Source organism: Scleropages formosus, chromosome 10, assembly GCF_900964775.1.
Source record: "Scleropages formosus chromosome 10, fSclFor1.1, whole genome shotgun sequence".
NCBI lineage: Eukaryota > Metazoa > Chordata > Actinopteri > Osteoglossiformes > Osteoglossidae > Scleropages > Scleropages formosus.
The window spans coordinates 8,181,335-8,206,544 of NC_041815.1; the positions used below are offsets into that span (position 1 = coordinate 8,181,335).

Below are 25,210 nucleotides of genomic sequence, written 5' to 3' on the forward strand. Positions count from 1 at the left end.
ACAGAATGCAACGTTTGTTTCGAAATCTTTGAATTTCTGAGGATAATATAATGACTTGCGGGGTAAAGTCTGTACATCAGCTTAAAGATACCTCTTTAATCTTGTTTATAAGCTCATGTCGGGGCAGTAACACGGGTACTGTACAGTATTTCTCTCCAGCCTGCGCGCGGGCCTGTTTTCCTTGTGAGAGAAGCGCAGTTCGCAGCGCAACCACTACGCGGCACTAACACGTAGTGGGGACACCCCGTGCGAAGCGCTCCTGCGAAGATGGCTCCTCGGCAGCCCTTTGACACTCGTCCTTTGACACGTGCGCCGTAACCCTGCCGGAGGAGGCGGAGCGAGTGACACCATGACCACGGCGGAGCTGCGGCGGCGGACGGTACACGTGTGTGTTTGTGATTGTGAGCGCGAGTAGGGGGCTGAGATCGCATGCGCTTGGCGTGTTCTCCGCGCACAAGGACGCAGGATGCCCAAGTACTGCTCGGCTCCGAACTGCAGGAATGACTCTGGACACAGCAGCTCCCACAGAAGGAGCTTCTACAAGTAGGTGGCGTAGTGGTTAGCTGTTGTTGTCTCGCAATTGGAAGGTTCTCGTCCCACAGTCACAGATGATCAGATCGGATCCCTCGATGATCGAGTTTCGTACCATAGGCATAGTTAAAACACCCCGCTGCAGTAGCTATCTATCTAACACTGCAAGTCTCCTCCTGAGACAAGGTGTATGGTAAATCAGTGATAGTAATGAGTGAGGAGGCATGGTGGCGTGTCATAAAGATATGCTCCTGAAGGAGCGTTAATAACGGCCATTTTGTTCCGTGTTTGTAAACAAGGCTGCGTGGGGCGCGCGCGACCGGCTCGCGCCGGGACGTTTACTTGACAGCGCATTAACATCGTGTGTATATTGATAGATGGTCACTTGGAGTGTCCTCGTGAGCGGCTTGTTGCGGATTTGTGTAAATCGGAGGCACGAAAGTGTGTGTGTGTGTGTGTGTGTGTGTGTGTGTGTGTGTGTGTGTGTGTATGTGAGCGCGAGAGAGAGAGAAACGCTGCGTTGTGCGTTGCGCTTCACTTGGAAAGGAGGCGAACGGTGCGCGCGGCGCCACTGCCAGCACACCACGAAAAAGTCGGAAGAATGAAATAAGTAACATAAGCACATGATGAAATTTGTAACATAAGCACAAAAGAGTTGAAGCTAAATAGCGACGTCAAATGCCCTTCCTTCTCTTCCTGCCTTACACACCAGGCAGTCCTCGCAGAGTGTGTTTTCGTTCGGTTCGTCGTGTCGTGAAAGTACACTGGTCATTATTATTCTATAAAAATAAACTTATAAAATCTACATCTTATATCCTAGCATAAACATAAAAATAATGCATTATTATTTACACACCTGATTCTACTTCCCCCACTTAGTTCAACCAATGCAACTTGGGTTCACTTATTTTTGCTCCTCCTGGCTGCACTACTTCAGTTTTCCTACCACACATGAGTTCCTCGATACCAAAATATGGAATTGGTTATATGTACATATATTGTGTCAGATGAGAAAGGCTGCTTCCCATTAAATAACCGTTTCATGGTAAAACTAAGACACGAGGTGTTCGTGTACTTTCAAGAAGCACTGTAGGCCTACACCAAAACTCTGCCACCATCTTCCATTTTCTGCTCTTACATTCTAAACTGTACAGTACATTACATAAAAAATATTAAATATTGTGACAAATGTGAGCGAGATGGGGGCTGTTACATTGTATGAAGAGGGACGTTGGCAATGTTTGTGCGCAGTGTTTTGCTCAATTGATTCACTCTCGTCTTGTACGTAGGGAAATAACGCTGCAGTAAAATGCTTCTGTCCTGTTTTGGAGTGCCATGTTTGTTGTCATTTTCTGAGGAACATGGCAGTTCCATGGTTTACTGTACTCTCGTGGCGATGTAGTGTGCTCCCTGTGTGCTGGCAGTCTTGTGCCGGAAGAGGCACAATAAAGCAGTAATGCACCGCACTCTGGTGGCTGTACTTCCGTACCCTGCGTTGTCAGCTTCTCAAAAATTCCTCATACAGACGTCTGCATCCTTTTTCCAGGTTTCCGCTGCAGGACCCAGTCCGGTTGCAGCAATGGCTGAAGAACATGGGCCGCGATGGATGGAGCCCTTCGCGACACCAGTACCTCTGTCATGAGCACTTCACGCCCTCCTGCTTCACCATGCGCTGGGGAATCCGCTACCTCGCGAGCGACGCGGTGCCTACCATCTTTAACCTCACTGAAAACCCTGAGGTACTAAGAAGTCGCCATTCCACACATTTTTGTTCTCGTATGGATACAAACACCTAGATTTGCTCACAAAAACATACATGCCACATCCACGCTATTTTCTTCCAATTCCTTATGTAGAGTCATACCCCGAGGTAGTCCCATTTGAGTTTCATGAAATCCGTATTTAATACCTCTTTTTTGGATTACGGGGCATTTTTTTTCACATTTATGAGGATGGAATTTGGATTTTACCTGCCATTTACATTGATTCATTTAGCAGATGCTTTTCTCCGAAGAGTATTTTGCTGACACCTTTATCCAAGGAGACTTACAGTGTTAGATACACTCCTCTAAACTCCCTACAGTCATTACCCCTTATTGTACAGTACAGCAATATGACACACGCATACACACTGCTGGCGGTTCAGCATCACCAATTCACCTGAAACGCATGTCTTTGGACTTTGGGAGGAAGCCGGAGGAGACTCACCCTTTGTTAAGTGTATGGTAGGTAATGGCTGCAGAGCCAAAGAGTTGAAAGAGCACAGGTAGGCAGCAGTACAGTATAGAGTTACTAATGAACAGAAACTGCCTTGTTATGCTGTTTTATGATGGCTAAGGTTAACTATTATAATTGTTTAGTAATTACAAGAAAATAATTTGTCCATTTGTTGCAATTTGGTGATATTTTAGAATAAATGAGTGTCACTTTTGGGGCTCAGGAACACATACAGGTTGTACCCTTGAAAGGAATAGTAACTTTGTCTTGAAGTTGTGAGAGTTCACCTTACGCAGTTTTTTTTCAATAACATATTTCCTTCATAAGGTAGGGGAACACTGTTTAAGTTGGCCTCTGGAGTGATTTACAAATGTAGAATATATTCAGGAATCATTCAGCAAGACTGATTTATGTGATAATGTTATGCTTCACAGAAAAGGAAAAGCTCCTGTGACACTGAGAGGAAATTGAAACGGATACGAGGCTCCAACAAGAAATCACTTGCCAGTGCAATTGCCAGTGAAAGCCAGTGCCAGGACGTAGGTGCCAGTCCGCTACAGCTGTATGCTATTGCTGTGGACACCACCCTCCCTAGACAACCGTTGGTGCTGGAATCGAGTATCACCGAACACTCTGACTCTGTTCATGCTGCTGTACCTCTGCCAGTCGTGGACGGGCATGATGGGACCAGAAATAACTTTCCTGTGTCACTGCTCCAAGCGGTTGAGGACTTCAGCACAGCTGCTAGAGGAGAACGTGCTGAAGTTGTCATGGTTACCAAGGGGCTGATAACAGAAAAGGAGGAGCAAACGGAAGAGGAAGATGTGGAGGAGCTCATGACAGCTCATGTCCTCACTGACGCCCCAGGTGTGCTCCTAAATGATAATGTTTGTCAAGCAGTGGCAGATCCATCGTCTTTAGTTGTAGAAAACATGGCCCTGGAGGTGGTGGAGCCCCCACCTACCCAGGATACTAGCGGAATCCAAATCATTGCCTACTTTGAGACCATACCCAATGTACTCCCCACTGGCACCACTCAGCTGAGTCTACTACCTGACACGGTACTCTCCTCTGCCCTCAGCTCAAAACCCATAGTCTCTACACTCCCAATTGTTTCCAAACACATGCCTTCCCCTGCGGGCTCGGTTGTCCTCAATTTAGAGAAACTAGAGAGTGTGAAGAACAAAGAAGAGGGAGACAAGGAGGAACATGTAGAGAACACAGATCAACTGGGAAAGCAACTCGAAGAGCATCGGTAAGGTTTCATGGCCTGTATGTTCCTTTCTGCTCTACCTGCAGCATGAAAATGGAACATGATCAACCATGCCCCAACCTGCCATCAGATATCTAAGCTGATTCTTTTTGTTTCCAACTCAGCTACCACAAGAACAGCCTGAGCACGGAGCAGCTGGAGGCCATTGTTGTTGAACTACAGAAGAAGGTGAAGATGTTACAACAGAGGCATCGCCGACACCTGGACAAGCTGCTGTGGCTTGAGAGCACCGTCAACCAGCTGAGACACAGTAATCTACTCAACGAAGAGCGGCTTCGGCTGTTGGAGAGGGTAAAAATACACTTAATCATGCTCTAAACTGCATCCTGTCACGCATTTTGTGGATGAAGCAGATAGTTGCATAATAGTGGGGAAATTGACTTATACCCCAAAGGTTGCAGGTTCAGACAGTTGCTGCGGTTATACCCTTGAGGGTAGTACTTTACCCTAATTGTTCCTGCTAAAGTATTTAGGTATTTAAGCAGATACAATTCTAATTTGGCATTTCTGAAGGAGAGAGGGCACACATATTACCACTTTGTGGGCAAAACTGAGATCTTGCAAGCTTTCAGTTTCATACCCCTGATGTATGGGACAAGTAAATGGCCAGAGGTGGAGGAGCACAGCGCTCTTGGTGGATTGTAGAGGTTGATTAGATTCTGTAGGTATCGGATGCACATCTCTTAACCATTTTGTAGACTGTAAGCAGTCTTGAAGCTGATATTAGGGAAACCCCGGCAATCCAGTGGAAAAAGACGAGCAGGGGAGATACTTGTAAACACTTTGGCAGGTGAAGCCTAAGTCATGCCTGTCTTTCTTGTAAATTGCAGAGGCATGATAACATAGACAGAAAGACCAGATGGGAGGGGATTGCAGTAGTCCATTGGAATCATCATGGTAGCCTAAACCAGGAGCTGGGTGGACTGTAGTGGGAAATGCAAGCAGATTCTACAAATCTTGTGGAGCAGGTGTCCGCAAAATAGAGTTATGGTTACAGTGTGGTAGGGGTAGCAGGCTTGAGTTGATTTAAATTTTTGCATACTAAGTTTTTGCTGCTCAGATTGTCAGAAGTTTCCCCTGTGTGTTTTGAATGAGGAAAGTTTTGGTCACGTGTGGAATATGAAGTACAACATGCCCTCAGACTTTTGGCATCTGTGACCTCTTTTCCAGGCTTACATTCAGACAAACACTGCTGTGTCTGACGCTAGTGAGACGGTGGCAATTATCTGTGAAGATGAGAACACAGCCTACCTCTACACTCTGCCCAAGCATGATGGGGGTGAGGGACTGGACCAAAACTAGGAAGACTATGTTGTGCTCCCAGCAAGCTTCCAGTAAGCTCATATTGTGGAGAAGATTGCACTAAAGTCTTATTTCTCATGGATATTCCTGCATAATCAAATTATGTTGCATACGCAATAGCAATAATTCAGTGTGTCATTTCCTTCTGTACCATTCATTTTGTTTTTTGTGTCACTACTGTTCTGGTGTTACTTGTATTCCTGAGGTTTTTACCAAGGCAATTTTGGGTGAAAATAGATCATTTTGGGGAATTGTATAGGGAGTAATGAGTTTGTGTTTAATTTATATAAATTAAAAAATGTGCATTGAATATGGTAATGAAAAAATGTAAATGATTTTTTTTTTTCCTTCCAAATCAGGTGTACTTTTGCCTGGTCACTTTTTATTTTTACAGTTATATGAATATTTTTAGTACTGTATATATTAGAAAAAGTTCAGTTAAGTTGTAAATTTTGATAAGGGCTATTGGGGTGTTAGCACACAACATATATTCAAAGACATATCATAGTAGTGCTATAGTACTGTGTACTTTCTCTACAGGAGGTGAACAAAAAACAAAAATCACATAGGAAAAGAATTGAACATGGAACTTACAATCTCAATGACAAACAGAGCTGCAAAGGTTGCCAGTTAGTAGTAATTGTCAGCTATAAAAGAGGCCTGACAGTTAGCACTTCAATATGAGAGTTTTCAAAGCAACTTGAGCCAACTAAAAGTTCCAAAGACAGGGTAAATACACTAATCTGTTCCCAAATCGAGGCTATGTGACAGGAACTGGTGCACCCTTTGGTACAAACATTGTCCCCCAAGGATGTTCCTATATTCCTGGATGATAATGCCCTCATCCACACTGCTAAACAAATTCAGTACCTTCCGTGGTCTCCCCAGTCACCAAACCATAACATTATTGAACCTTTATGGAAGTTCTAGAGCACAGATTGCAAAGTAGATTTCATACCTCCTTCATTTCTCAAAGAACTGGAGGCTTTTCTTCTTGTTGAAACGTGCAATAGCTCACTACACACACTTCAGGACTTGTATAACAGCATTTCAAGAGGGACTGAACTGTTCTAAATACAAATGGAAGCCCTAATACTGTTAGTCCTCAATATTAATAGAATACTAAGTGTTACTATTATTTTGTTCAGTCTCTGTATATCATTCAGGTATGTTACTTATTCAAATTTCACATGTACTGTATGAGAAAGGCCCATGAGATTCACTGATCAGACTGCTATGCTCTGATGTGTACAAGAAATGAATAAAAGTTTGTAGATTTTATTGGTCAGCAATTTTTCTGATATTTATTCTAAAAGTTTGATTTGAATTTGTGTAACCACTAAATTGAAGACAACATAATTAGAGGTCAGCAGTTCAAACTGCATGATTTCTTTGGGCGAGTTCAGCATTTTAAGTATTTAAAAGAATATATGAGGTGTCAATAGCTAAAGCCTGGACAATTTCAAGTTTTTTATTAAATTAAATTTTTATGATTAGTGTTTCTGCCATAATTGTGTAAAAAGTTAATAACTGAATATACACACACACACACTGTCTACAACCACTTGTCCCGATGAACCGGAGCCTAACCCAGCAACACAGGATGCACACCCTGGACAGAATGCCAGCCTGTTGCAAGGCACCCCAAGCAGGACTCAAACCCCACACCCACCACAGTGCAGCCCCTGGCCAAACCCGCTGCACCCCCCCCCCCCCCCCCCAAAAAAAAAAAAAAAACAGCATAAATTTTTTAAAATAACTTTATTCTACATTAGAACTTCCATTCATAACCAAGTTCAGATAAAACACATAAGAACACACAAAAAAAAAAAGTCTGCTTCCAGTCCAAATTGCACAATGACAAGTTTACAACAAATAATTTCAATATCGTACATTAACGATTAAAAACTCTGGTGTTGAATAAAATCTCCAATTAAAATGAACAAATAAATAGAATTATACATGACACACAGACCCTCTAAACAAGCCACATCACCAGTGGTCCCCCACCTAAGCCTGGGGAGTACCTGTACACGAGTCAGGCTTAAAATCACCAATCATATTAAAAAAAAAAAAAAACAAACACTCCTTGGTAAAAATTAAAAACATCATGGCCACAAAAACAACCAACACATGCAACAGCTAAAGAAGGATTTATATTTATTGTATCCATTCAGCCATCGTCAACAACCACTTGTCCTGAGTGGGGCCACAGCGAACCAGAGCGTAGCCCGGTAGTGCGGGGCCAAAGGGGGAGGGGGCACACCCAGGATGGGATACCCGTCCATCACAGGACACCCCAAGCAGGGCCCGAGCCCCAGACCCACCACACAGCGGGCACCAGTCAAACCTCCTGCACCATCGCACCCCCTCCCATTTATAGCATTTATATATATAATTTTTATACATATATCATTTACACACACGCTTTTTCCTTTTTTTTTTTTTACATATCAAAATGGATCACCAGGCCACCAAGGGTGTTTGGTTCCACACACTGTCCAACTCGACAGGGAAAAATTCTCCATTCATCATTTCCGATGATTAAAATCTTTATTCAATAAATAAATTAATCCTAAAAATTGCTATGCCAATAATAAAATCTAAAATAAAACAATAAAAATCAATAAGACCATCTAATATGAAGACCGCATGGCAGAACCTATTAAAACACTAAAAACATACCCCAAGGCTTAAAACCATAAATAAATAATTAAAAGGAACTTACCTGGTAACTCCACAGCCCAAGAGGGGTGGTCCCCTTGCCTCTTCCCAGGGTGTTACCACACACCGTACATACAGTTCTTGGGTGTTTCCCTTTTCACAACACTTCTCCCCTATTAACATTTTACTGGGATAGGTGAATGATAAAAATGCGTATGCAGAAGTAAAAAAAACAACATGCACGCACACAACAAACTAATATACACTACACTAAACTAAACATAATAAAATGAAGAAATAAACTGATTAATAGAAACACACCACACACAGTCATTTATAGGTGACTACTGAAAAGAGCAATAAGTGTTATAAATTTTTTAGAAATGTGCAAATTAAATAAAATGTGCCATAAAGGATTAAAAACCCTACACCTAACAGAAAAACACATAACACACCACAGAACACAACGCTTACATTCACCAAAAATAGGGGTTGCGGTATTTTGTAAGTGCGAAAGGACGTGTGTTACTTACCCAAGGATGGAGGATCTGCCACAAACCTGTGGGGCTACAGCCAAAAGAGACCCTTCCACCTCTCTTGACTTCTAAGTAACTCCATTGAGTGACATCTTTCTCCATCCTAAACGTTAAGTAGGCCCGGATTTTATGATACACACCCTGGACGCCCAAGTCTACTCCTGTCTGGACTAGTTGGGTTCTTGCATTCCAGAGCATTTGCTTGGCTACGCTGATCACCAGCCACATCCGGGCGGCCGCTGCCTTCTAAGCGCCAGGGTTCCACCCCCTCAAGACTTTGTCCTACGTCAAAAACATCCGCGGATCGATCTTCCTGCACAGGTGAGTCGCCAAACGCCAGACCTCCCGCACCTATCCGCAATCCCAAGAAGCACTGGAGTCGCGGGCAGAGCGGGTGGCCAGTCGATTTGTGCCTATACAGGACTACTCTGACCGGCAACTTACTTTGTAGACAACAGCAGTTCAAATCTTTCAGATGGTGGTCAAGCTACTTTGGCCAAATCCTGGCCCAGGTGACCTCCTCGAGCCCCAGAAGAACTCCAGTTCCTCTCCTCTCCACCGAGGCCTTATACAAGGCCCCCTGCATAAGGAGGGTCTCTGCCTTGACCCTGGCTGCCGTGGTTTTGCTCCACTTTACAGCGTGGCTGTAGTGAGCGGGCCGTGTCTCGGCATTTGGTCCGGTATTGGACCAGGACTTCACCAACTGGTGCATCGGAAGGGTCAGCCAAAGACGCACAAACAAAGTACTGGTGGGTATGCTCGATCGGAGCTACCAGTCAGTTAAATACTGGGAGAGGAAGAGACACATATACATACATACCACTAGCTATATATACTATAGCTTTTATATATAGCTCACAAGTTACATATACTATAGATTTCATAGCCACAGTTGAGACAGAACTCGACCAAGGCTATTTAATGTTAGCAGAGTGCCACTCAGGGAAGCCAAACCAATCAGCATAAGGCAGGTGGGCGTGGTTTTCTGTTTCCGAGGGATCCACGCAATCAGGGCGAACGGTGTTCATTTGAAAATGTTTCGCGCCGTCCCCCTTAGCTACACATGCGTGCGCGTGCAGGTCAGGGGTTCCGTTGGCGGCGCTTGACTTTCCGTATTTTAACGAAGTGCTGCTTGGGACCGAGGAGTCACGAAGGGAGAGTTCTGCCTTGGTCCTGTATTCGGGCAGTTGCGAAGAGCTGAGATACCTCTCCCCTAAGAAAAGGAAACCTTAGTATTTTTTTTTTTTTTTATTGAAACAATGGAACGAAAGGCATACATTTAAAAAGCTGAGCTTTAATAAGCGAACGTTTTTTTTTTCTTTTTTTTTGTTCTTCGCCAACAGAATCAGCTGTTGTGATTGGTTCGCTAACTTGACACCAGAGAGTCAGCGGCTCGGAAGACGGCGCCGTGGATGTGAGCTTTCTTTTCCACAAAGTTTGGTGACCGTAAACTATTTTATTTGTTTCTTCTGTCCTCGCCATGGCTGAAGGACCGTTTTACGGAGGTGGTTTAAATGGCAGTTCCCGGCTGCTCAGGAGAGCGACGGGTCACCAACCGCCTGCGATAAATGTCCGCAGAAAAAGTCGCCAAAGTCAGTCGAGACGGAACGTCCACAACAGGGTGAGGAGCGACTCGCGAGTCGCCTGTTGTTCTGCTACACACAACCCTTCTGGACAGTCTAGTTGTGCTCTTTCTTTCTGACGAAAAGTCGACCGAAATGCAGTTCACTTAATATTTTCAAAATGTGGGAAACTTTTGTAAACGGGTTTATTGGGCTCAATAATAATGATAGCGACCTAATCTCTAATGCCACGCATCGAACAAAGGTTGGTGATAAGACTGACTCGAATGATGGATCTTTAATCGATATAATAATTGCTGCTGTTTTCGTGCTTCCGCAGTCATATTAAAAAAAGAACTTGTTTTGGTCTGATCACACCACCAAAACAAGTTATTTTTAATCCAATCATGTATGACTGTGGAAGCACGAAAACAGCAGCAATTAAATTAATGATCGTAGTGTTAAGGTTACGTGACAATATCAGTCTAGACCGCAAAAAAACTTTGGTTAAATTGTCGTGTTCGTAAACACGACTTGTTTTTATTACCCCTAACGTTGTGTTTTACATGTTTGATAACTATATCTGTAATATTTTGAAGCTGTATAGTATGAGCTGACTTTTTTGTTTTTCAGATCACTTAACTTAAGTCTTAAGTTTTGCTTAAAACGTTTACATCTTCAGCCAAGCGCAGAGTCAGAGAGCGGGTTACTCTGACTCTGAGTGGGTAGCAGCGCACGGCGAGCGACACTGTCGCCTTATTGTGTTTTCACCGTGAGCAATGCGAGGAGTTTTCTGTATAAAAATCGGGGTCACAGTTCAAAAGAGACAGTGACACCCCCCCGACCCCCCCACCATTGGCATTGTGAACAGACACCACACCTAGGTGTAACAGAAAACTGATGAGAGGGCACTTGAGATGGTCTGTGACACACACACAGAGGCAGCTCAGAGCTCGTATTTCCGGTGTATTTGTAGCTCCTGAGAGCTGCATCTGTCACCCTCCTGCCATGATCTGTCATGGGGGTAGTCAGGTGAAATGGTATCTGTCGTTTCAGGTGGTCTTGGAGAAGGTCCTAGGCATCACTACATCCAGCAGCAGCGGCTTAGCCTGTAACCCCAACAGCGGATTGGTGGCCTATCCTGCCGGGTGAGCTGTTCGCTGCTAGTAACGTTCTTAACGTATCGTCATTGACGGCGATAGTGACATGAACGGTGGTGTCACAGATGGCTGCTTGCGTGTGAAATGTATGGAAGGATGGCAGATATGTACTACTTCATGTTATGTGTAATCTTCTTACAAGTGGATGGAATGAAAGTCTTATTTCTGGTAATTGCACTTAAGTGTTTGGGCAAGTTATCTCATGTTGTTGACAGTTTTTTTTTTTTTTTTTTTTTTTTTTTTTTTTTTTTCCCCCCCCCTTTCCTTTTCCTCCCCTTCCCCAGATGTGTTGTTGTGATCCTACATCCCAAAAGGAACAATCAGAACCATATTTTGAACATCTCCAGGTGAGAAATGGCTTATATTTGTAGGTTCCGCAAGCAAAAATTCAACATGTAGAGGTTTTGGGACTAATGGAGTGGGATAAAGGGTGGTGTCAGACTTTCAGCTCTTCTCCTGATACTGCTGTCTGTCAGGACCTGTGTTTGTATGCTTCTTAGGCTGACTCATACTCAGGCTGCACTGTACAGTAAAACAGTTTACTTGAATGTAATGTGAGGGGGGGGGAGGGAGAGCCTGTGTTCAAGCTACTGTTTTACTTTTATTAGAAATTGGCTGGGGTTTTTTTTTTTTTTTTTTTTTTTTTTTTGGTCTGATCCTGTTAATTTGAAACATAAATAGTGATTTGCAGAGAGGCAGAATGTTTAAATGTTCATTGGAAATGACATTTTGGCTAAATGTTTTATCTTTTCCTCCAATGCCGTACTGAGCCCACCATTTGCTCATTAAGCCTCTTCTGTGTTTGTGTTTCCCAGAAAAACTTTCACTGCCTTGGCATTCTCTCAGGATGGAAAATACTTGGTCACTGGTGAGGTAGGTGCTTGAAAATGTTCACAAGCGAAATATGCATGTCCCAATATGTGTGCATTGCTGCATTTGTGTAAATGTGAGGCCTCATGTGAAAGATTGAGTGCCGGTTGGTGGCTGCGTTTGAGATGACTGATACATGCCTAAAAGCGCCCTTATATCAGAACCTTATGTGATTGTTGGTGAGTAAGGGCCGATTGTTTGAGTACTGTGCTCAGTGTGCTTGTGAGTCAAGCTGTCATTTGTTTTAGAACGTGCTTTTAATCTCTAAAGTGTAACTTCTCTTTACCCCTAACTTTAATATCTTGACCCTTAGTTTTACTCCCCCACAGATCCTCACTAAGGGCACTTAAGGTCATTGTCTTTTGAAGCCAGTTGTTTTTTATATTAAGGATTATGATGTTGAGCTTAATGCATAACAGTAGGGTTCTCAACAGCATCCAGTCTTGTTCTGAATACTGCATGTCATGATTTCTACATTCAGAGCGGTCACATGCCCTGTGTTCGAGTGTGGGACGTAGCTGAGAGGACTCAGGTGGCTGAGGTGCAGTGCCACAAGTATGGTGTGGCCTGCGTGGCCTTCTCCACCAACAGCAGCTACATTGTGTCGGTGGGCTACCAGCATGACCAGACAGTCAGTGTATGGGAGTGGAGGGTGAGTGAAGAGTCAGTATTATGATTATCATGGACAACTGTGCTGGAGCAACTTACCTTTCAGCCTCATTTTGCATAGATGTTTTGTCAGCTACAATACTAATACTAAAATCATACAAGCTTAAAGGAACATGTCAGTAATAGTCTGAATCCTTTATGAAATTTCATTTTTTTTCCACATTAAAAGACTAGCTGATGGTTTGAATCAGATTCTGGATTGCCTCCCTGTGAATTCAGAGGAATTTAAATAAATGTATTTTTTCAGTTAATTTGGCAAATGTTACTTTCAGGTGCATGGATGGCACAGAGTTCCTAGTGTAAAATTGATTTCAACAATTACTGTGTTAATTTTCCTTTGTGGTGTTAGAAACCCAGTCAGTATTTTACTGTGGTTATTTTTGTGTTGCATGTTGTGGTTTAGTGTAACATGGTTGACCTGAATGTTTCCTGAATTTCCTGCACTCTTTCCATTCTCAAGTACAGAAGGGTACAGTTATTGCCTCCAACAAGGTGTCCAGCCGAGTGTTGTCTGTGTCCTTCTCAGAGGACAACAGCTACTTTGTCACAGCAGGGAACAGACATGTCAAGTTCTGGTATCTGGATGCCTCCAAGGAGAGACGGGTGAGTCGGGGGTACGGATGTTCTCCGGCTATTTTATTGGTGGCAGAGGCAGAATTGTCTTTGCTGAAACACCCCCAACTTTTCTACTTGCAGGTAAATAGCACAGTGCCTCTCATTGGCCGTTCAGGATTACTTGGAGAGCAGAGGAACAGACTGTTCTGTGGTCTGGCCTGTGGGCGTGGCAGCATGGCCAGCAGCACTTACTGTATCACGAGCTCTGGCCTCCTTTGCCAGTTCAATAGCAGAAGACTACTTGATGCATGGGTTGATCTGAAGGTCAGAAGTGGCAATGCCATCATTTTGACTTCTTGTAATTGTTCTTTATCTTGCATGTTGATGTGTCTTTTAAAACCTCAGCCTTGTTTCATTGTGTATGGTGTCTGTTAAAATGTTGTCTTTGTCTTAATTGGCTCATTTCCCTCTAGACGTCTTCAGCACGCTGCTTGTCTGTCAGCGATCGCTATGTGTTCTGTGGCTGTGCAGATGGTACGGTCCGAGTCTTTAACCCTCAGAATCTCCATTACATCACCACGCTGCACCGCCCTCACAGTCTTGGGGTGGACATCACACAGGGACTTCAATCTGGGTAGGTATGGTGGCTTCTTGAAGGTTTGCCTCAAGATTGGCCATACTGATCTACACAATTGTACATGTATTGGGCTTTGTCTTAATGTGTTTATCCATTTTGAAACTTTAAATTCCAAAGTAAAACTTGCATTATTTTTGATGGCAGAGCACCTGTTTCACAGTTCCAAAATTAACAAGCTTGATCTGGATAAAACAATTCTAGATTCTAACTTTAGTGTGCTGTTCTTGTAATAAGCCAAAGAAATACTTGGTAACACTTACTGAAGTGTATTGTGATAAAGATCTGTTGCATGCATTTTATAATAGATCTGAGGATAATGTATAAAAATTGTTTTCCTCTAGACACCCATTTGCCTCTAGTCCAGAAGCAGAATTCCCGGACACTATTGCCCTCGCTTTTGACCCCATTACACACTGGCTGACCTGTGTTTACAATGACCATAGCCTATATGTGTGGGATGTCCGTGACATGAGGAATGTGGGAAAAGTATACTCTGCCCTTTATCATAGTAACTGCGTCTGGAGTGTGGAGGTGCGTTTTCCTTTCATTTACATTTTGTAGGAAAACTGTGTATACTTGTACCTTGAAGTATGTAGCTTGCTGAGGAATCTAGGAACACAGTTAAGGGAACTGGTCATTTTAGTGCAGTGAGACAACCCATGGAAGATCATAAAGTTCAATTTGCATAAATGGACACATTCCTTGATCAGCCGATGGAGCAGCAACTAGTGCTAATGCCTAACAGTACATGGGCACTTTATGGAGTTTACATGTTTTTCCTGTATTTGTGTTGGCCCTGGGTTGTCTGGTTTCCTGCCACAACCAAAAAACCTTTGTTTCAGGTGAATTGGTGACTCTTATTCCCGTGTGTGTGATAGAGCGAGAGATTGCCTTGTGATGGGCTGGCACTCCATTCAGTGTCTCTCCAGCCTAATGCCCAGTGCTTCAGACATGGGCCTTGAACTACTGTGACATTGTCTTTATATAAGTGATTAACGAATGAGCTAAACATCTTTTCTAAGCATTTTTTGTGAACTCTGTTTAGTAATGCCTACAGGAGTCTTTTGTACCCAAATCTTCTATGGATGCCTTTTTAAAATGTGTTTTTGGGCCTCCAGACATATCCACATGTGGAAGAGCCATCAAAGTCCTGCCTACATCCTGGGTCCTTCCTTACCTGCTCATCAGACAATACCATAAGACTGTGGCACATTGACCCTCAGCATAACCAAAGTCCCAGCGCAAAATATGGTCGGAATCTTTATAGTCGTGTAAGGATGAAATGACAAAGCTGCATGTAAACCTGATATTCTGTCACATGCTGCTTTCTTTGAGACATAGCCACCATATCAAACTCGTGTGTGTGTGTGTGTGTGTGTGTGTGTGTGTGTGTGTGTGTGTGTGTGTGTCATCCAGGATTTAATGAAGATCGTGTATGTTGGGAAGGACACGCAACACCTGCAGCATGAGTGGGGAGAAGGGGGCAGCATTGCTGATGTCAAGTCTGGTATCAGAGTCCTGAAGATCAGTCCAGATGGGCAGCATCTGGCAGCTGGAGATCGCAACGGCAACTTGCAGTGAGGACGACTTCGTAGTTTTTACAAGTCTAATTGTTTGATCACTGTCTAATCAATGTTTACAAAATTTTAAAACATACAGGGAACAGTACTCATGTCAGGTCCCTTCAATGTTCAGCAGAGCTCTAACTAATCATCTAATGTTTTTTCTGTAAAGCAGTATGGTCTGTGCTTATGTGCACAACCAAAGCATGAACAATTTGTCACCTGTAATCCTCTATTTAGAATATGCATGTACCTTGCTTGATTGCTAAGTGTAATGTCAAACACTTATTACTGCAACATATGTACAATTATGGGCCTATTTTTACATAACATTTACAAGGTTTTTCTCTAGGCTGTCTAGCCTGAGTACAGGCCTAGAAATGAATCCAGTCAGTGTGATGAAATCTTCTCTTGTCAGTATCTTTAGTCTGCAGTTTCTGGATGAGCTGCTGAAAATAGAGGCTCATGATTCAGAGGTCCTCTGTCTGGAGTTCTCCCCGCTGGAAACTGGTAATAATGATGCTTTAGTCCTAAATCCTCAATGATAGAACACTGATTTGGACAAGGAGGTCTTTTTGGTTGATAAATCTGCACATTTCTGCCCGTGTAGGTCTGCACCTGCTGGCTTCTGCAAGTCGTGACCGCCTCATTCATGTGTTCAACATGGAGAAAGATTATAGCCTGGAGCAGACTGTGTACGACCACTCGGCCTCCATCACTGCCATCAGGTTTACAGGTGCAAGTCCTGCGCTCATAAATCTGTTATTGAACTTTTATTGTTCTGGATTTGGTTGGAATACATTGGGTCAAGCCTCTACCTGTGAGGTTAAAAAAAAAAAAAAAAAAAAAAAAGTGAAGAAGTAACTACTCTTATTTGCATGCTGTCTGCAGGTGATGGTTCAGCAGTTCACATGGTGAGTTGTGGGGCAGACAAGAGCATCTATTTTCGCACAGCAGAAAAGGTGAGCTTCCTTGTCTGTCGCAGTAATTCTTAGTTCTACTGTTGTTAGATTTGTTGTTCAAACTGGTAGTATAATTTTAAATGGATAGTCTGAATGTGTGTAATAGCTGTGTGATCTGATTCAATCCCCCACCCTTCAGTCCTCAGAAGGACTGACATTTTCTCGCTCCCACCACGTGGTAGAGAAAGCCACGCTGTATGACATGGATCTAGACTCCTCATGCAGTCACACAGTCATCGCCTGCCAGGACAGGAACATCAGGTACTTTTAATTTGTCCTCCCAGTAAAGCTATTAAGGTTGTAGTTTTTATTAATGTTGTTCCTTTAACAAGAAACTTTCAATGTTGCCATTGTTATGGTCGGCTGAGATGTGCTGAATTGAACAATTCATATAAATTCACCCTTTTGCTGAAATGTTTTTATCCATACCTGTAAATGCCATTCTCCAGAAGAGGTGCCATGTTCCTAAAGTGCATTAATGGTCAGTAATGTGGAATAAATTGCCTTTTAGAGTATACAATGTGAAGAGTGGAAAGATGAAGAAGTGTTTCAAAGGTTCCTTGAGTGATGATGGCACATTGCTTAAGGTGAAGAACATGCTTTCTTCATTTGTAATATCTGAACATGGGTCAGCTACAGTTTTCTATTCAGCTGTTTGTGTTTAAATGCATATCTTAAAACTAGCATTATATGCATCATCATAATTCCAGCTAGGAAAAAGCTTTATTTGAAGAAGCTCCTGTTGTTCCCCTCTTATGAAATGGTGTAATTTGAAACCCTCGATCTTCTACTTTATAGGTGCAGATGGACCCTTCTGGTATGTTTCTGGCCACCAGCTGTTCTGACAAGAACATTAGTATCTTTGACTATGAGAGTGGTGAATGTGTAGCAACCCTGTTTGGTCACTCGGGTAAGTTTTTCTGCTGGCAGACTCTTATACTCATCTATTGCAGTTTGTCAGTTTTTTTTTTTTAGGTACCATCTCTTTTCCTGTTATTAAACAGAAATTGTGACTGGTATGAAATTTAGCCAGGACTGTCGTCACCTCATCACAGTATCTGGAGACAGGTAAGACCTGTCCTTGTCTTAATCTCCTGATAACATTCAGCTAAGACCAGTTTTGTTCCTGTCATTTCACATCTGTTTTCGGTTTTCTTAGCTTGTTGCTATAAGGCTTTTTGCATAGTTTGTGTTTGGCAGAGCTCTTATCCAGATATGTCTTGCCTGGGTTTCAGCTGTGTGTTTGTGTGGCGTCTGGACTCTCAAATGACCAACTCCATGAGGAAGAGACTAGCTGATATGACACTTGGGACTGGGCTCCAGGGCATTGTCAAGTGCCCCCCAATCAGGTTCAAGTCCTTGCTGAACATTTGCTTCAGTTATAGACAGGCTGTGTGTCCCCTTCTGACTGGTTATTTGTATGCCTCAGGAGGCAGACTTACATCACTGTCCCTAGCAATGTGCTGGAAGAAACTGCAGTGGATGCAGAGGAGGAAGAAGGAGTGATGAGTGAAGAAGACCAAGAAGAGGACCCAAGGACTCCTGCTAGAGATGAATCTTCACAAGATGGTGTGACAGCAAATGAAAGCATTGTAGTAATGAAATAAGATCTTATGCCTCCATTCTCATCACTTATTTAACTCTCCTCTTTCAGATGTTCTGGATGCCATGTTCTTGCAGACGAATGGTAAATTGCCAATGTGGGCCAGGAGACTTGTAAGTCTCTCTCTGCATAGTTTGCCTAACAATTGAGATGCACAAAGACTATAAAAATCATATTGTATGTGGTTAAAATGCAATACCTCTCCTTTCAGGGAGCAGCTGGGCTATCTAGCGTCAACCCTGCTGAGCAGGCTGAGGTTATCCCCTATCAGCCCCGGGGACGCTGGGCTGAACAGTCAGACCCTCAGGCTATCCGCTCTGTCCTGGAGACAAGAAGCCTGCAGCTCCCCCTCTCCCCCAGCCCCAGGAAAACTGAGGGATGTGAGGATGAAGAGGATGCTGAAGAAGATTCTCACTTCCATCCCCAGAGTCTGGACAGTCTTCTCGTAGAGGAGAATGACAATGAAGAGTTTGAAAATGGCAAAAAGGAGGTTGGTGGTGTTGTCTGTCTACTGTTCAGACATGAAGTGTGATGCACCATTTTTACCAATTTGTTTCAAGTTATGCGTTTCTCCATGGAGAGAAATGCCCTTAGAATCTGTTAGGACTAATCTACTAGATTTTATCTTACTTGCTGCTGGATATGTGCCTCCTTTGAGAAGTGGCTTGAGTTGGTCTGGTGGGAGCAGTAAATGTGATGTTGGCACAGTTGCAGTGGAATCTCAGTTGATACACAGGAACATAGTGAAATCCATAGAGAGCTCGATACAGCAAGAAGAGTCTAGAAGATTTAGACTGCACCATACCAGCTATCATTTTACACCTTTCAGACTTGTCACAAATACAGTTGGCCCTCCAAATTCGTGAGTTTCATATTTGTGTATTTGATTATTTGCGAGTTGGTCTTCAATAAATGGGGATTTTTTTTGGACTTTTGTGACCTCGCAAAAGATGCTCATAGGCTAGGAAATGTAAAACATTCAGCAATTCATAAAACATTATTTGTATTCTATTTTTATGTATACACTGTATACAGTACAAACATTTTAATATTTTTGAGCTTTGCTGCCTAATGTTGAAAACTGCAGACGCACACATCAAAAAATGTAAACAAAACTTTGTTCCGTAAATCATAAAAGCATAGGGTATTATACAGTATTGCATGTTTTATTGATTATACTTTATGTATACAAAAGATATTAAAAGCTCAAGTACAGTAAAGAATTGTGGCATATACACGATCTGTTGGTGGATGCTGCATATCTTTGTCTCAGCAGCCAGCGTCAATCACGTGTTTTTGTTTTGCAGTGATTGCAGTGGACGTGTCATCTCGTTCCTCGAGTGAAGACCCTAGATCCTTGGGGGTCAAATCATTCGCAGATTTTCGGATTTGCGCGGGGGCCATGCCCCAGCCTCCTGCAAATTCTGAGGGCCGACTGTAGTTTAATGAACTACAGCATGACGCTGCTTGTTTCGCAGAGTTAAAAAGTGAATGTAATTTGGAATGATGATTTTTCTTCCCCCGCGAAAGCATGACTTAGATTTTAACACTTGCTAGTGTGTAGGCTGTAATGAACCGTGAAACTGACTACTTGGGTTGTCTGTCACCCTTATTCTGCAAATTGTCTTGCTGCAGGTGACCAAAGCTCGGCTAGTGCCTGGAGTTCAGAGACCAAACTTCTTGTCGTTGCCAGAGAGCGAGGAGCTCTTCTCAGCAGGACTGGGTTCACCGGAAACGAGTGACTATATCTTGTATCCTGCCAATAGTACTGCTCTCTCCACAGCTGGAGAAGGGTAAGGTTTAGACACTCAACTCAGTCGGTATATGGGTGAAAATGTAGATGGCCATTTCCTGAGATCTTTCTATTCGAATGAAGAGCATTTTACTTTTAAGAGTTTCATTTCTGCTTCAGCTTATGAGGCATTTTCTCTTCATGCTTACAATGATCAAAGTTGTATTTCATGTGCTTTCCAACAGCTGAATAGCAAAAGATGTTTGTTCTTTTAGCAGATGTCTCTCCAAAGCAACATATGAATCCTGACACCTTTATCCAAAGTGACTTGCAATGCCAGATACACTAGAGTAAACTCCCTGCAGTCATACATTTTTATAGCAGAGCAATGTAACGCATATGCATGTGCAATTTAGTGACCACCCAAAACTCATTTCTCTGTACTGTGGGAGGGAACACCATGTTTTAAGTATAGTGCATAACTGAAATAGTTGAACAAGAATAGTCTTGCAGTCAGATAGAATAACTAATGAAGGGAAATTGCCTTATGTTGTCTTAACTCATGTCAGCTACTGAAAACTGTTTTAATGGTATTTGGTTATATTTTAGCATAAATGCAAACTTGTCATGGTAATTGCATGGAGTTATGACAGTTTGGAAGGATACTATATGTTTCTGTCTCCAGGGAATTTGATGTCAGGGAGCAGTGTGAAGCTAGGTCGGGGCGTCAGCAGGGAGGCTGGGGGGAGGAAGAACTCAGCCCCGATAGTGCCTGCTGCGTGGGTTCTGCTGAGAGCCAGGTCTCCACTCAGGATGGTAAGTCTGAGGGGTCTGGAATTCAAGTTCTATGTTTCTGTGGGGTAGCTGAACTCTATAAAATGCATATCTTTTTATAACTGATTTCCTCTCCCCAAACTCAGCTGACACAGACTCCCTTAGTCAGGTGAGCTCAACAGGCAGTTCTGGGATGGAAGATGATGAAGAAGAACCGGAGACGCTATTACGGAGACATTTTGATACGCTGGCAGATAATCTTGTGACAAATGGTAAACCCATCTGTTCTGTACATCTTGCGTTTTGCCATACAGTGTCAACGGTCCTGTTTTATTGCAATGAGGGTCTTTCTAATAGTTGCTCTCTTAACCCTGCCTCCATTAGAAAAATTTAACACAGATCTGAGAGAGCTGCAGCCATCCAACGAAAGCATCTTCCTCAATCCCCGGCTCAGTATCTCCGCTCGTTTCTTGTCTCGCTTCCAGAGTCGTACCAAGTTAGTATGTCTCCTTGACTACAGGGATTTAAAACTAGTCTAAGTGTTTTTATTTATGCAATTCCCTTACCATCTCTTCTGCTGTGTTTGTCTGAAAGGTTTGGGATTGGACTCATAAGCCGCCCAGCAACAAGCAAAGCTGTGACTACACCCAGCATCTCTGAGGAACCAAGTGGTCAACTGGACAGTCCGGTGAAGCTTGAGGTACCCTATAATAATCCCATTTTCTGTCTTGCACTGAGGTGTATTGTGGCTTATTTGTACTTTCATAGGATTCTAAACAGATACTTAGGTATGAGGGCTAAGGACTTCAAGTAAATTTGAGACTTCTACAAGTAAATTTATGGACCTGATTTGGCTGTTAAATCACTAAAGCTTTTCAGTTAGTGGGCTCCATGTCAAATAAATGATGCACATAACCTTGAGTTTAATGAAAATGTTCTCTAGGAGTTGCTGTTCACAAAAAACCCATGTCCATACCTTACAGGCAGTCAACACATAACTATTCTAATATTTTTTTTTTTTTTTTTTTAAACTGGTGCTTATAGAAGTTTTAATGTGCATCTTGACTATTAATGTTGCTCCCTTTCATTCAGATTCCCTCAAAGCCCTTCAGTAATGATACTCTGTTAGAATCTGCCCCTCAAGACAACAGCAAAAACAGAGGTAAGCATTTTTCTCCTTCCTGGTTGTCCTGTGTAATTAACAAAATAACTGGGGAATTCTGTTCTTTGCTGTGCAGAATTTGCATTGGTTTTTAAGAAATGCTGAAAGTAGTAAACTCCCTCAGTACTTATACTCTAATGCGTGTATCAACATTAACCACTACTTGATGTTCACCTGATGTATTTACTCAGCTGTTTGGAACTTGCTGGGTAATACAGTGAAAGCTGTCATATCTCATCCACCAGTGAGGAGTTTCTCAGTCTTGCCTCAACAAAACCAGCAAGCAGTTAAGAGCATAGCAGCCTTCCAGTGGAAGAGAGCACTGGGAGGTGGGGCTTGAGTAAATGTTATAAGGGATTTTAATGTGACTGGGTCACTGGTGGGGATGGTGATTAAGGATTTGTTAGTTATTAATCTTTTCCCTGTCCTGCTGCACTACACTAGAGTCCTCCTGTCTACCTTTGACTGTCTTAGTTGTTACTTCCATTTTTCAAAATTTCTTTCAGAAAGAATGGTTATCTTCACTGAGAATTCTTCAACATAATTACTTGGTATGGTTTTTTCTTTTCTCATTGGCTCAGAAATTACAAACAGGAATCAGCTGATAGGGTCCCATTCTCAGAGAGTTCCAGCACCTGTTTTGGATGAAGAAGCTTGTCTTCAGAAGATGGACATGTCTAGATCTAGCAAAGACTCACTCCAAACACAGCTAGCCGTTCGACCCAGCCAACAAAGCTACATGTGTACCACTGCCAGCTCACGTGCCAAGATGTCCCGTAGCTACTCCTTGGGTGAGAAACTGAACGTTAGTTCAACTGAGGAACAATCCATCAAGCTGCAGACTGGACTGAAAGTCTCCTCTGTCCAGGACCTTAGTGCACACCAGGACTGCAAGGAGAATTTTCCTCCACCTGCACGTCTCCCTGCTGCATTCACAGCCAGCACCACCACCATTAGTAACAGCACTGCCTGTGGAATAAGTCACACACCCATAAGCCAGTCTGTGGCTCCTGCAGGCAATCACAGTGCCAGAGTGGGTTTGCACCTTGACCTATCCAGGGCAGAGCGTACCTCAGAGACCTCCACTTCCCCCTTACCCCTCAAATTGCGCCGTCGGACTGTGGATCTGGCCCATCTCTCTGCCCTCACTACACCCACTGAGATGAGGTCTCTGGGTAAAGAGGAGAAGAATTACATCAGTTCAATTGAGGAAAAGCTTACACCTCAAAGCCCAGTCCAGCTAACGAACTTCCCTGGCTCAAAGACCTCCAAGACTTTGCACAGTAGCACCTCCACCAGGAGCCAGTTTTTCACTGCCTCCTCATTGAGGGGAGTTGAGAAAGAACTGTTCTCTTTGCCACAAAAGTCAGGCTCGGTAACTGATTCTCCACTACCTCTAGCTGAAGAAACTGTACCCATTGTGATTTCTCCAAAGGAGTCAAGTACCAAGGATCAAGGTATTTCCACTTTGATTCAGATAAAATTTTTCTTGCTAATGTCAAGCCTCTGAAATGATTGCTTGACATGTCAGTCTTCATATTTTGAATATTTTACATAATTTCATACCTACCCTCCTTATATACCCAGGTATTGAGAATGAACCAGTGAACCTGCAAATATGTAAGGGTGTAGTAAATGAGTTGCAGCATGCAGTGAAGAAAGCAGTTCATTTGTACACCAAGGTAAGATGGAAAAGCATGTTTTCAAGAACTTTCTTTACTCTCATACATAATCTAGTGGTTATGGAGTATAACAGGAAGTTGACAGGTTGATATCTTGGCTTGTACCTTTGTACCCCTTAGGGCATTTTATCAGAACATTTTTAGAAAATAACCCACATGTTGTTATAACATTGCAACTTGTTTTCCTTTTTGCCAACAGCTACATTTAATGGAAGACAACATAGAACAGCTGCAACACATGAAGTCTGTCCTGACGGATGCCTTCCTGACGATCCAGACCGAGTTGGACTCAGTGTGCACACGGAGCCTGTACCCCTCTCAAAAGGCTTCCTGCTTACCAGCAGAGGAGTCTCCTGGCCGGCAGCTTAAAGATGACCGAACTATGGCTTTGTTAGAAAAGTACTCTGAGATGCTGCTGAGAATAGCAGAGAAGAAGATGGATTGCAACTAAGTCACAGTGTTAAATTTTTCTTTGCACTGCATGAGTAAGACATCTTCCTACTAGCGCAAAAGCTCTATGCTTTCATTAAAGGCTACTCAAGCTCTTTGCAAAGAATAGCACTTTTTATTTTTTAAAACATAATTGTCCTTGCTTACAGTCCTGTTGTCTTTTTAATGTATTCTTGTTTACATAACTTATAAATCTTATTTTGTCCATTTATGTGGTTGTCTCAATTTACAATAACCAATTTCCACTGTAAGGATCAATATATTAAAACTTGATCTCCACATTGAAAGCAATAGATCAGTGTATCTAGTCACATACACTATTTTAACCAGAGATTAAATTATGTGGTCTCAGGAAACGGTGCCTGAATCCAGTGTAAGAAAAGAACAGACCTAATCAGTGTGAGCCAAATAAACCGCAATGTAAGAAACAAAAGCTTTATTTAGTGTTTGTTTTTTAGGGTTAGGATTTCAGATTTTGCCTCTCGAATAAGTTGTGAATAGTGCCTGAAATTAGTTGCACATTTTCTTTAAGCAGTTGAAAATGCAGTCTTGCAGTTCACCCATCCCCCCCCACCCCTGTATTTTAAGGAATGCTGAGGCATGCTATTCAGATTCAAGATGTTTGAAGGGAGACATACAAAATATTTTGTGAACAGTTTGTAGCATTATAAGGTTGCAGTTTTGTTTGGCAAAATATTGCTTGTTTGCACTATATTTTATTCCACAGGCTGGATGTCTTGAGCTATTTCATAATCACTGAATTTTCTTACAGATGTGCAATCCTTTGTTCTAACATTTAGATGCAGTTGTAAATATTTAGCATTTTGCTTAAGCTTTGTGTTATACTTCTGTCTGCTTTTTTTTAATAAATATTGTGCCACATCTAAAATTTCATCTCTGTATATTGGTTTATATCCGAAACTGCACCCTTTCACCTTTCGACCAGTGTTGACAAAATGTATTTTTTAAAAAAAAAAAAAAAAAACAAATCGACAGGATTTAAGTGGACTAATGGAGATTCTTCATTGCATTTTTAATATTCATAAATTCAGGATGGTGTATTCTATAGCAGCCTCATTTGCCTTTTTTTGGGGGGGGGCAACTTTTGAGGAAGTTGCAAATCTAACCACTCTTTTCTAGACAAGACATAGAATTTTCTTCTGACTCATTCAGTGTTCCTCTAATAGCTCCTGAAGGGTTTTAAAAAGGACTGACCAAGGGTGGTAAGACGGGCCTGGGCTTCCTGATGACTTTGGTCAGCTTCAGCCCCTTGACTGCATCCTGTACATGAAAACAGTTTTTATATT

The 25,210-nt window shown here is 42.6% G+C and overlaps 2 protein-coding genes across 3 annotated transcripts; both read left to right on the top strand.

Moving 5' to 3' along the window:
- The first annotated feature begins 362 nt into the window (after window positions 1-362).
- On the top strand, window positions 363-5,616 carry LOC108933450 (THAP domain-containing protein 5-like). Its single transcript, XM_018750535.2, has 5 exons — window positions 363-543; window positions 2,078-2,270; window positions 3,183-4,003; window positions 4,126-4,312; window positions 5,192-5,616. Exons 1-5 carry the CDS (start codon window positions 467-469, stop codon window positions 5,321-5,323), a joined length of 1,410 nt encoding a protein of 469 aa, XP_018606051.1. The 5' UTR covers window positions 363-466; the 3' UTR covers window positions 5,324-5,616.
- A 4,008-nt stretch (window positions 5,617-9,624) lies between these two features.
- On the top strand, window positions 9,625-24,782 carry wdr62 (WD repeat domain 62). 2 transcript variants are annotated; one of them, XM_029255655.1, is made up of 31 exons: window positions 9,625-10,144; window positions 11,142-11,233; window positions 11,530-11,592; window positions 12,061-12,118; window positions 12,597-12,767; window positions 13,250-13,387; window positions 13,481-13,663; window positions 13,813-13,973; window positions 14,318-14,507; window positions 15,095-15,247; window positions 15,393-15,553; window positions 15,957-16,048; window positions 16,149-16,274; window positions 16,430-16,500; window positions 16,640-16,761; window positions 17,012-17,087; window positions 17,299-17,410; window positions 17,505-17,568; window positions 17,736-17,849; window positions 17,930-18,069; window positions 18,155-18,216; window positions 18,315-18,593; window positions 19,739-19,896; window positions 20,521-20,651; window positions 20,756-20,881; window positions 20,994-21,105; window positions 21,204-21,309; window positions 21,702-21,771; window positions 22,353-23,228; window positions 23,359-23,453; window positions 23,653-24,782. In XM_029255655.1, exons 1-31 carry the CDS (start codon window positions 10,004-10,006, stop codon window positions 23,902-23,904), a joined length of 4,695 nt encoding a protein of 1,564 aa, XP_029111488.1. In that variant the 5' UTR covers window positions 9,625-10,003; the 3' UTR covers window positions 23,905-24,782. The 2 variants fall into 2 exon arrangements, with proteins under 2 accessions (XP_029111488.1, XP_029111489.1); XM_029255656.1 differs by lacking the exons at window positions 9,625-10,144; window positions 11,142-11,233; window positions 11,530-11,592; window positions 12,061-12,118 and having other exon boundaries at window positions 12,667-12,767; window positions 13,245-13,387.
- The last annotated feature ends 428 nt before the right edge of the window (window positions 24,783-25,210 follow it).